At 45.2% G+C, this 13,418-nt stretch overlaps 1 protein-coding gene across 1 annotated transcript in view; it reads right to left on the bottom strand.

The window, feature by feature from the left end:
- The window catches only part of LOC138301841 (mucin-5AC-like), a 196,145-nt gene extending 183,190 nt beyond the window's left edge, over positions 1 to 12,955 (bottom strand). The window contains exon 1 of the mRNA XM_069242338.1: positions 12,877 to 12,955. Within this exon, the coding sequence (XP_069098439.1) occupies positions 12,877 to 12,955 (79 nt within the window). The remainder of the gene's footprint in view (positions 1 to 12,876) is intronic.
- Positions 12,956 to 13,418: the final 463 nt, after the last annotated feature.

The raw sequence follows: 13,418 nt of genomic DNA, 5'->3' as shown, positions 1-13,418 counted from the left end.
ATTAAACACTATGGCGGTCATTATGAACATGGCAGTCTGGACCGCCACACCAACAGTGACGGTCATTACCGCCACCAGGTTGGCGGTCCAAACCACCACATAATGATGAACAGTAGAAACAGCCAGCGGGGCAGCCACTCATCGCCAGTTTTTCTGGGCCGCCGCCGATGGCGTGAGGCCATTTCTGGGCCATTTCCAGCCCTGTGCAGCTGCTGGTATTATGATGCATGGACTGCCATGTCTACCGCAGCGGTCAACACCGCCACGTAACACACGGCGATCCCCATTGTAAGTATGGGGGGACTGGGTGGCAACACCATAAGTACCTCCCAGTCACACGCATGAAACATATTGGCCCCCAACACAAACCACATGCCCCCACACACTCACACAACAAAATAACACCTTACTATTTTTTCAGCAGTGAACCCCAAAAGCAACTTAGCCCCCCCATGTGACACCCCAGACACCCTACACACACATAGGGACACCCACACTCACCCACGGACCCAGCTGCCTTACAGTCTTTGGGGTCCATGATGACTGCTGCTGGGGTTCCATGTTGTGTATGGGCAGTCCCAAACCCCCGATGTCATCCTGCTCTCAACCACACTGCCGTGCTGAATAGTGCATCATTATTTGGTGGGTGGGGGGTTTGTAGGGATGGTGGTGGCGGGGTGCTGTCTCCTGCCTTTCCACCATCATTGGCCCTGGTGGTGAGTGGTGGTAGTGATTTTATTGGAGGAATGTGTTTTTGGTAGCAGTATTCGGTGGTGCGCAGTACACCGCCACTGGTGGTCTTGTACTCACCGTCATCACGGCGGTCATTACAGCCAAGTTCAAAATGAGGGCCTATGTTATCACAACAATATTAAACACTATGCTATAACAACAATATTAAACACTATGCTATCACAAAAATATTCGCAATATCCAACACTATGCAATAACAAGTGCTCAACACTGTGCAATCACAACAATATCCAACACTATGCAATCACAATAATATTAAACACTATGCTATCACAACAATATCAAACACTATGCTATCACAAGAATATTAATCACTATGCTGTCATAAGAATATTAAGCACTATGCTATCACAACAATATTCACAATATCTAACACCGTGCTATCACAATATCCAGCAATATGCAATCACGGCAATATCCAACACTATGCCATCACAATATCCAACACTATGCTATCACAATATCCAACACTGTTATCACAACAATGTTAAAAATTACACTATCATAACAGTATACAATAATAAACATTATGCCATCTCAATAATGTTAAACACTATGTTATACAACAATGAACAATATTAAACACTATGCTAACACAACAATATACAATATTAAACACTATGCTATTACCACAATATCCAACATTGTGCTGTCACACTAATGTCCAATACTATTTAATCACAGCAATATCTAAAACTATGCTATCACAACAATATTAAACATTACACTAGCACAACAATATACAATATTAAACACTATGCTAACACAACAATATTAAACACTATGCTATCACAACAATATTCACAATATCCAACACTGTTATCACAACAATAATTACAATATCCAACACTGTGCAGGCGGTTTGCCGCTCGGCGTATTATGACTGTTGGCTGCTCTTAGTCGTTATTCCGACGGAGAGCTGACAACAGCCATACTTGCGGGCAGCGGGGAAGTGGAGGTTGCTCCACCTCCACCGCCACGCCAACAGAACACCGCCCAGCAAATCACGTCCTGTGATTCGCCGTGGTGGTGTTCTGTTGGCGGTGTGGTGTCGGCGGAGCTGCCCCATGGCTCCCGTCCCCTCCCGGAGGATCGACGGACCAGGTAAGTCTGTTAGGGGAGGGGGGTGTGGGGGTGTTCTGTGCGTGCATGGGTGTGTGCGTGTGTGTATGTAGAGGGGGTGTGTGAGTGCGTGTATGCTTGCGGGGTGTTGTGTGTATGGGAATGAGTGCGTGTATGTCTGTGGGTATGTATGTATGGATGTGTGCGTGTATGTTTGAATGTGGGTGTGCGTGTCTGACTGTGTGTGTGGAAGTAGGCATGTATGTCGGGGTGTGTGCGTGTGTGTGTTGGTGGTGCCTGCATGCGTGTCGGGTGTGTGTGAGTAACGTTATGTTGGGGGTCGGGGTGGGGAGGGGGGCCCTGCCATCTTTGGGGGTGGCAGGGGTGGTGGGGGGGTGTAGGGGAGGGTGTTGGGGTGGGGGTGTGGGGTGGACGAGACCCCTATCAGTGCCAGGGAAGGAATTCCCTGGCACTGATAGTGCTTACCGCCATGGATTTCATGGCGGTTCCTACCGCTGGAAATCCACGGCAGTAAGCCGGGTCCAAATACTGCCGGCGGTATACTTACGGCCACCGGGCCGGAGACCCAGGTCTCCAGCCCGGCAGGCGGGATGGAGAACCGGCAGTTGACCATGGTGGTAACCGCCATGGTCATAATACACCAAGGTAAGACCGCCAGCCTGTTGGCGGTCTTACCGCCGGTTCTCCGCCATCCGCCAGGGTTGTAATGACCCCCTATGCCATCACCACAATATCCAATATTGTGCTATCACAGCAATGTCCAATACTACCCAATTACAACAATATCCAACTCTATGCTATCACAACAAAATTAAACATTACACTATCACACCAATATACAATATTAAACACTATGCCATCACAAGAATATTAAACATTATGCTATCACAAAAATATACATTATTAAACACTGTTATCACAACAATTTTAAACATTATGCTATCACAACAATATTAAACACTACGCTATGACAGCAACATACAATATTAACACTATGCCATCACCACAATATCCAATATTGTTATATCACAGCAATGTCCAATACTACCCAATTACAACAATATCCAACTCTATGCTATCACAACAAAATTAAACATTACACTATCACAACACTATGCAATATTAAACACTATGCTATCACAAGAATATTAAACATTATGCTATCACAAAAATAGACATTATTAAACACTGTTAGCACAACAATTTTAAACATTATGCTATCACAACAATATACAATATTAAACACTATGCGATTTCAACAATATTAAACACTGCTATCACAAAAATATCCAACACTATGCAATCACATCAATATCTAATACTGTGCTATCACAACAGTGTGTGACACTATGCTTTCACAATATCCAAAACTATACTGTCACAACAATGTACAACACTATGCTATTGCAACAATGTCCAACATTATGCAATCACAACAATATCCAACACTATGGAACATAGCAATACCTAATACTATGCTTCCACAACAATTCATAACACTATGTTATCACAACAATATCCAACACTATGCTATCTCAGCAGTAGCCAACACTATGCTACCACAACAATATTGAACACTATTTTATCAGAACAATATTAAACACCATGCTACCACAACAATATCAAACACTGTGCTAACACTGTGCTATCACAAGCACTATGCTATCACAACAATATTCACAATGTCTAACACCATGCTATCACAATATACAACACTATTTTATCACAATATCCAACACTATATTATCACAATATCCAACACTATGTTATTACAACAGTATTAAAAACTACGCTATCACAACAATATACAATATTAAACACTATGCTATTACAACAGTGTTGAACACTATGCTATACAACAGTGGTTCCCAACCTTTTGACTTCTGTGGACCCCCACTTTAACATTACTTGGACCCGAGGACCCCCAATGAATCTTTATTGGAATCCGGGGACCCCCCCACTAAGTCATTACTGAAAGCTGGGGACCTAATATGTTTATATTATTTACATATCTAAGCAGTCGCGGACCCCGGACCACAGGTTGGGAACCACTGCTATACAACAATATACATTAGTAAACATTATGCTATAAAACAATATACAATACTAAACACTATGCTAACACAACAATATGCAATATTAAACAGTATGCTATTACCACAATATCCAACATTGTGCTGTCACACCAATGTCCAATACTATTTAATCACAACAATATCTAAAACCATGCTATCAAAACAATATTAAACATTACACTAGCACAATTTACAATATTAAACACTGTGCTAACACAACAATATTAAACACTATACTATCACAACAATATTAAACACTATGCTATCACAAAAATATTCACAATATCCAACACTGTTATCACAGCAATATTCACATTATCCAACACTATGCTATCGCAACAATATTAAACACTACGCTATGACAGCAACATACAATATTAACACTATGCCATCACCACAATATCCAATATTGTGCTATCACAGCAATGTCCAATACTACCCAATTACAACAATATCCAACTCTATGCTATCACAACAAAATTAAACATTACACTATCACACTAATATACAATATTAAACACTATGCCATCACAAGAATATTACACATTATGCTATCACAAATATATACATTATTAAACACTGTTAGAACAACAATTTTAAACATTATGCTATTACAACAATATACAATATTAAACACTATGCGATTTCAACAATATTTAACACTGCTATCACAAAAATATCCAACACTCTGCAATCACATCAATATCTAATACTGTGCTATCACAACAGTGTGTGACACTATGCTTTCACAATATCCAAAACTATGCTGTCACAACAATGTACAACACTATGCTATCGCAACAATGTCCAACATTATGCAATCACAACAATATCCAACACTATGGAACATAGCAATACCTAATACTATGCTTCCACAACAATTCATAAGACTATGTTATCACAACAATATCCAACATTATGCTATCTCAGCAGTAGCCAACACTATGCTACCACAACAATATTGAACACTATTTTTTCACAACAATATTAAACACCATGCTACCACAACAATATCAAACACTGTGCTATCACAAGCACTATGCTATCACAACAATATTCACAATATCTAACACCATGCTATCACAATATCCAACACTATGTTGTTACAACAGTATTAAAAACTACGCTATCACAACAATATACAATATTAAACACTATGCTATCACAACAATGATGAACACTATGCTATACAACAATATACAATAGTAAACATTATGCTATGAAACAATATACAATATTAAACACTATGCAAACACAACATTATGCAATATTAAACAGTATGCTATTACCACAATATCCAACATTGTGCTGTCACACCAATGCCCAATACTATTTAATCTCAACAATATCTAAAACCATGCTATCAAAACAATATTAAACATTACACTAGCACAATTTACAATATTAAATACTATGCTAACACAACAATATTAAACACTATGTTATCACAGCAACATACAATATTAAACACTATGCTATAACTACAATATCCAATATTGCGCTATCCCTGCAATGTCCAATACTACCCAATTACAACAATATCCAACACTATGCTATCACAACAATATTAAACATTATGCTATCACAACAATATCAGGGCTCGGAAAATCCACTCAACCACTGGCATTAGAGAGTCTTGCTTGATCAGGCCCAGCTATTTTCGTCCCTTCTGGGAGTTGACACAGAGCAGGTGTTCTGTTCAGTTGAAAAGTGGAGGGGCAATAAAAGATGCCTTTCAATCTAGTTCTTATGTCACATTTGCTCTGTGTTCACAGACAGAGGTCAAAAGTCAGTTGTTCTTACAATTCATTTTCCTTCTGACTGCAGAGTTCTAGGACTTTGTAAGGTGAACTGTGTGATCTAGTGCTTAGACAGGGTTTTCCTAACGCACAACATTTACATGACTAAGCCAACTGTGCAAACATTTCAAAATATATTTCAATAACTGTGAAAGCTTTTTTTAAATATTTCTGTGTGATGAAAAACATATTTTAATAGGATATAAACATATCAGAATACTTCACATGTTGATGTGCAAGGGATATGTTTCCTGAAACCCAATTTTCACAGATTGTTAATACACTATATAGTTTTAGCAGTAAAGCTGCAGGTTAGTGGAGAGGTTTTTGGACATTTCTTGGAAAGTTACTCTGTGTAGATGACAATATGTTACCACATCATGGTTTAGTAATATATTTATTAAAACCGAGTGTTTAAACAAACTGAGAAACACTCTGTTACTGATGGCAATGTTGTTAGTAAACTAAAAGAAGTCCTATGTTATGTGGGCTAGGCATCATGGGTATGTAGGCTAGATTCTTGTGATGCGCGCAGCAAACTTTACCATACTTAATCACACAAAAGAGGTTTTTTTGTACTGAAGAAATGCTGAGCTCACATATTTGAAGGTGCAATCATATTTCAGAATTTAAAAAAAAAAAGGTGACTCTGTAAACTATTTGCCTAGGATCACACAATTTGAGACCCGTTTACGGGATAAGTACATTACAGTTAGGTCAAGTAGATTATTTAAGTTACTCGACCTGAAGGTCTAGTAAAATTTTTATGATTTTTCGGACCCTGAATATACAATATTAAACACTATGCTACCACAACAATATTAAACATTATGCTGTAACAACAATACACAATATTACACACTATGCTATCACAATATCCAACATTGTGTTTCACAGCAATGCCCAGTACTATCCAATCACAACAATATCCAACACTATGCTATCACATCAACATTAAACATTATACTATCACTGTAGTATACAATATTAAACACTATGCTATCACAACAATATTGAACACTACGCTATCACAACAATATACAATATCCAACACTATGCTATCACAACAATATACAATATCCAACACTATGCTACCTCATCAACATTAAACATTATACTATCACTGTAGTATACAATATTAAACACTATGTTATCACAGCAAAATTCAGCACTATGCTATCACTACAATATAATATACAATATTAAACACTATGCTATCACAACAATATTAAACACTACACTATCACAACAATGTACAATATTATACACTATGCTATCATAATAATATACAATATTATACACTATTTTATCACAACAATATTGAACACTACTCTATCACACAATTTTCACAATATCCAACACTATGCTATCCCAACTACGTCTAATGCTATGCTAGCACAACAATATTCAACACTATGCTATGACAACAGTGTGTATCAGCATGCTATAATGTTGATGTCCAACGTGATGCCCCTGCAGAGGAAACACTAAGAACTGTTCCAATGGTGCAGGAGGGAATGGAAAGTGTGCTTGTGACATACTATGGCAAAAAACCACTGAGCACATCTATATGTGATACCAGTCTGTAGGAAGCGCTACCCAATATTTGTAAAGTTTGATGCTGCAAAGGAACTAATGGGTGCCACTTGTAGGGTACTGCAGAGCACAGTAGCAGTGTACCCCAGTCAAGGCACTCACCAGGTCATAGAAAGAACTGCATGCCACTACTAAAACAGGCTAATGAAGAAGGCACTGTAGAGTACAGCAATGCATAGAAAGCGCTGCTCGCCATCTGTAGGGTACAGCAGTGCATAGAAAGTGCTGCTCGCCATCGGTAGGGTACAACACTGCATAGAAAGCACTGCTCACCATCTGTAGACTACGGCAGTGCATAGAAAGCGCTGCTCACCATCTGTAGGGTACGGCAGTGCATAGAAATCACTGCTCGTCATTTGTAGGGTACAGCAGTGCAAAGAAAGTGCTGCTTGCCATTTGTAGAGTACAGCAGTGCATAGAAAGTGCTGCTCGCCATCGGTAGGGTACAACACTGCATAGAAAGCACTGCTCACCATCTGTAGACTACGGCAGTGCATAGAAAGCGCTGCTCACCATCTGTAGGGTACGGCAGTGCATAGAAATCACTGCTCGTCATTTGTAGGGTACAGCAGTGCAAAGAAAGTGCTGCTCGCCATCGGTAGGGTACAACACTGCATAGAAAGCACTGCTCACCATCTGTAGACTACGGCAGTGCATAGAAAGCGCTGCTCACCATCTGTAGGGTACGGCAGTGCATAGAAATCACTGCTCGTCATTTGTAGGGTACAGCAGTGCATAGAAAGTGCTGCTCGCCATCGGTAGGGTACAACACTGCATAGAAAGCACTGCTCACCATCTGTAGACTACGGCAGTGCATAGAAAGCGCTGCTCACCATCTGTAGGGTACGGCAGTGCATAGAAATCACTGCTCGTCATTTGTAGGGTACAGCAGTGCAAAGAAAGTGCTGCTTGCCATTTGTAGAGTACAGCAGTGCATAGAAAGAGCTGCTCACCATCTGTAGGGTACAACAGTGCATAGAAAGCGCTGCTCGCCATCTGTAGGGTACAACACTGCATAGAAAGCACTGCTCACCATCTGTAGACTACGGCAGTGCATAGAAAGCGCTGCTCACCATCTGTAGGGTACGGCAGTGCATAGAAATCACTGCTCGTCATTTGTAGGGTACAGCAGTGCATAGAAAGTGCTGCTTGCCATTTGTAGAGTACAGCAGTGCATAGAAAGAGCTGCTCACCATCTGTAGGGTACAACAGTGCATAGAAAGCGCTGCTCGCCATCTGTAGAGTACAACAGTGCATAGAAAGCACTGCTCGCCATCTGTAGAGTACAACAGTGCATAGAAAACGCTGCTCGCCATCTGTAGAGTACCACAGTGCACAGAAAGCGCTGCTCGCCATCTGTAGGGTACAACAGTGCATAGAAAGCGCTGCTCGCCATCTGTAGGGTACAACAGTGCACAGAAAGCGCTGCTCGCCATCTGTAGAGTACAACAGTGCACAGAAAGCGCTGCTCACCATCTGTAGGGTACAACAGTGCACAGAAAGCGCTGCTCGCCATCTGTAGAGTACAACAGTGCAGAAAAAGCGCTGCTCACCATCTGTAGGGTACAACAGTGCACAGAAAGCGCTGCTCGCCATCTGTAGCGTACAACAGTGCATAGAAAGCGCTGCTCGTCATCTGCAGGGTACAACAGTGCATAGAAAGGGCTGCTCGCCATCTGTAGGGTACAGCAATGCATAGAAAGTGCTGCTCGCCATCTGTAGGGTACAACAGTGCATAGAAAGCGCTGCTCGCCATCTGTAGGGTACAGCAATGCATAGAAAGCGCTGCTCGCCATCTGTAGGGTACAACAGTGCATAGAAAGCGCTGCTCGCCATCTGTAGAGTACAGCAGTGCATAGAAAGTGCTGCTCTCCATCTGTAGGGTACAACAGTGCATAGAAAGCGCTGCTCGCCATCTGTAGGGTACAACAGTGCATAGAAAGCGCTGCTCGCCATCTGTAGAGTACAGCAATGCATAGTAAACGCTGGTTGCCATTTATAGGGTACAACAGTGCATAGAAAGCGCTGCTCGCCATCTGTAGAGTACAACAGTGCATAGAAAGAGCTGCTCGCCATCTGTAGAGTACAGCAGTGCATAGAAAGAGCTGCTCGCCATCTGTAGAGTATGGCAGTGCGTAGAAAGAGCTGCTCGCCATCTGTAGAGTACCACAGTGCACAGAAAGCGCTGGTCGTCATCTGTAGAGTACCACAGTGCACAGAAAGCGCTGGTCGTGATCTGTAGAGTACCACAGTGCACAGAAAGCGCTGATCGTCATCTGTAGGGTACGGCAGTGCATAGAAAGAGCTGCTCACCATCTGTAGGGGGTGGCAGTGCACAGAAAGCTCTGATGGCCATCTGTACGGAAATGCACAAGAAACTCTGCTGGCCATCTGCAGGGTACAGTAATGTACAGAGAGCTCTGCTGGTCATCTATAGGGTACAGTAATGCACAGGGAGCTCTGCTGAACATCTGTAGGGTACGGTAGTGTACGGAAGCTCTGCTGGCCATCTGTAGGGTATGATAGTGGATAGAAAGGGCTGCTCACCATGTGTAGGGTTCAGTACTGCATAGAAACCAGACTGAAACATTGGTGGGGTCTGGTGCATTGATCTTTAAGTAATGTCGCACAGACCCACCGAGCTGCCTGACCCTCTGCCACAGCCACACAGACCCACTGAGCTACCGGACTCTCCACCGCAGCCACACGGACGCACAGAGCTACCTGACTCTCAGCCGCAGCCACACGGACCCACAGAGCTACCTGACTCTCAGCCGCAGCCACACGGACCCACCGAGCTACCGGAATCTCCACCGCAGCCACACGGACCCACAGAGCTACCTGACTCTTCTTCGCACCTACACAGACCCACTGAGCTACCTGACTCTTCGTCGCAGCCACACGGACCCACAGAGGTACCTGACTCTCCGCTGCGCAGACCCACTGAGCTACCTGACTCTCTGCCACAACAGCACGGACCCACCGAGCTACCTGACTCCCTGCCCCAGCCACACAGACCCACTGAGCTACCGGACTCTCCACCGCAGCCATACGGACCCACAGAGCTACATGACTCTTCGTTGCACCTGCAGGGACCCACCGAGCTACCTGACTCTCTGCTTCACAGACCCACTGAGCTACCTGACTCTCTGCTGCAGCAACACGGACCCACCAAACTACCTGTCTGGCTTGTGCATGGACCCACCCAGCTACTTCTCTGACTTGTCCATGGACCCACCGAGCTACCTGACTCTCTGCCGCAGCCGCACGGACCCCCCGAGCTACCTGTCCGACTGGTGCACTGACCCACTGAGCTACCTGTGTGACTGGTGCACGGACTGACCTAGCTACCTGTCTGACTGGTGCACAGGCTCACTGAGCTACCCGTCTGACTGGTGCACGGACCCACCGAACTACCTGACTGACTGGTGCACGGGCCCACCGAGCAACCTGACTTCCTGGTGCATGGACACACCGAGCTGCCTGTCCGATTGGTGCACGGACTCACGAGTTACCTCTCGGGCTGATGTATGGACCCACTGAGCTAACCGACAGACTGGTGCACTAACCCACCGAACTACCTGTCTGGCTTGTGCATGGACCCACCCAGCTACTTTTCTGACTTGTCATGGATCAAACAAGCTATCTTTCCTAGCTACCTGTCCTACTGGTGCACAGACCCACCGAGCTACCTCTCCGACTAGTGCATGGACCCACCGAGCTACCTCTCCGACTGGTGCATGGACCCACCGAGCTACCTCTCCGACTGGTGCACCAACACACTGAGCTACCTGTGTGACTGGTGCACGGACTGACCTAGCTACCTCTGTGACTGGTGCACAGGCTCACTGAGCTACCCGTCTGACTGGTGCACGGGCCCACCGAGCAACCTGACTTCCTGGTGCATGGACCCACCGAACTGCCTGTCCGATTGGTGCACGGACTCACGAGTTACCTGTCGGACTGATGTATGGACCCACTGAGCTAACCGACAGACTGGTGCCCGAAACCACTGAACTACCTGACTGACTGGTGCACTGACCAACCTAGCTACCTGTCTGACTGGTGCACTGACCCACCGAACTACCTGTGTGGTTTGTGCATGGACCCACCAAGCTATCTTTCCTAGCTACCTGTCCTACTGGTGCACAGACCCACCGAGCTACCTCTCCGACTGGTGCATGGACCCACCGAGCTACCTGGCCCCTTACCGCACAGACCTGCTCAGGTCAGCTGCGCAATTTATCACTTGAAACATTTAATCGCTGTAGCGATTTATTTTAGAAATAAAAATGAATTGAGCGGAGTTCTCCGGAGCAGAAAGAGAGTCGATAAATGCTAGAAATGATCGTCTGTCATGTAAAGTACAAGACGGACCAGGGCCCCCGGCCGCTGCGGGGCGCCGGGATTGAAGGCAGGTTCCCCGGTGTCCTCTCCCACAAACCCCCTCAGAGGGAACAACAAACGAAAACCGATTTATGTCGAATTTCCACAAATGCAGGAAACCCGGTTGTTGTCGCGTTTGATGGAGTTTGGAAATGTTGCTGCGAGGAGCGGCTGGTGGGAAACTTGGGACAACATTCACCCGTTTTCATCGGACCCTTAGTGAGGGCTCCGGGGGCGCTTCGTTCCTTACACGGGGGGGGACATGTTTCTGTAGTTTGATCCCACCCCGGTCTCATTTAATAATAAACCAAGCGCGCATTTCATTCCTGAGCCAGGAGCACAGGTGCGTCCGCGGCTGCGCCGCGCACAGCAAGGTCCCGCGTAAAATCCACGGACTCGTGAACGCGCAGTAACCGGGGCGCCTAGAAGCGCTTCCCACCGCCGGTAGTGTCAAGCCCTCCCTCCAGGCGTCGCTCGGTTTGAGATGTTAATCTCTGAATATCAGCTCCTGATCCCAGATCGGTCTGTATTACTGCATTTTCCTACTTCTTTTGGTTTACTGCGGAGACACAGTTTTCTTTCTAAGAGTGTCGTATCTTCCACAGTTGTCCTCTCATGTGTAGGAGCCACTTCCGCAGTGAGCCAGAGAGCGCTCTCCGCGGAGGTGTAGACACCACGGGCGATGCTCTCACCAGAAAAGCTAAACTCGGAATTTTAGAGAAACGAAAAATACATAATAGTACAAAACAAAAAAAAAACGCACCGAAAAATATCTGGAGAGCAGGGAAGACAACGGAGCAATGAACCGACCTGAATTAAGATTTTAACTAAACTGACCTGATAAATATATATTTACGGCGCCTAGAGACCCTTTCGGGGAGTAGTTGCGCTTTATAAACACTGATTCGATTTCATTTGAATTCTTACATCCTTTCGCCTCAATAATGTTTTTTTTGCTTTCATCAGTTTGTGTAAATTAGAGTTTAGAGTTAGATATCTGAGAGACCAGCACAGCCCCTGGGAGCAGATAGACGATGGTGCACCATGAAACCCAGATATCTCATTCTGTCTTCAACCAAACTGAAAAAAAAAATCCAGCATCACTTCTCTGATACTTAAACGATTTACATGGAAAAAGAGGCCATAGTCCCCAGCGCCGAGCGGCTCTTTCTTGAGCCCTTTACCTGCTGTGAAGGTGGCCGCGAGCAGCAGCAGCAGGGGCAGGCCAAGGTGGGCCCTGGGACGCATGCGCACCGAGGGCATGCTGCGTCCGGGGAGGCCGCGGTGGCACCAGGGATGCTCCGCTCTGCAGGGCTACTCCAAGGTCATACTGGCATCACCCGCTCTCAGGGTCATTGTCCAATTAGAGCCATAACTCACAGGGCTTATATCCCCTGCGCCGCCCTGGCCTCTATCGCTGTTTCTGTAATCATCGCGCCGGCCACCCCCATTCTCGGGCCTCACCCCACTCCCAATTTTAGACACAGCAATTACCCGGCTGCGTGCCATCTTGGGAGGGGGTGACGCGGCGGCCAGGCATCTGCTGGGCACTGGATGAGCTGGCGGCCGCGCCTGCTTCATTATGCATGCATGGGTGCCAGCCTGGGTGACGTATCCTCGGGAGCACCTGCATCCTTGGGATGAAATACCAGGGGCTGTGCCAGGAGGTGTCTGCAGGAGTACCCTGGGCACAGAGGACCGAAGGCATCTTCCCTTAGGCCAGGGC

The sequence above is a fragment of the Pleurodeles waltl genome, chromosome 6 (genome assembly GCF_031143425.1).
Source record: "Pleurodeles waltl isolate 20211129_DDA chromosome 6, aPleWal1.hap1.20221129, whole genome shotgun sequence".
In the NCBI taxonomy this organism is placed as follows: Eukaryota; Metazoa; Chordata; class Amphibia; order Caudata; family Salamandridae; genus Pleurodeles; species Pleurodeles waltl.
The sequence above is the reverse complement of the archived record's forward strand: the minus strand, read 5'-3'. Positions and strand labels throughout refer to the sequence as shown.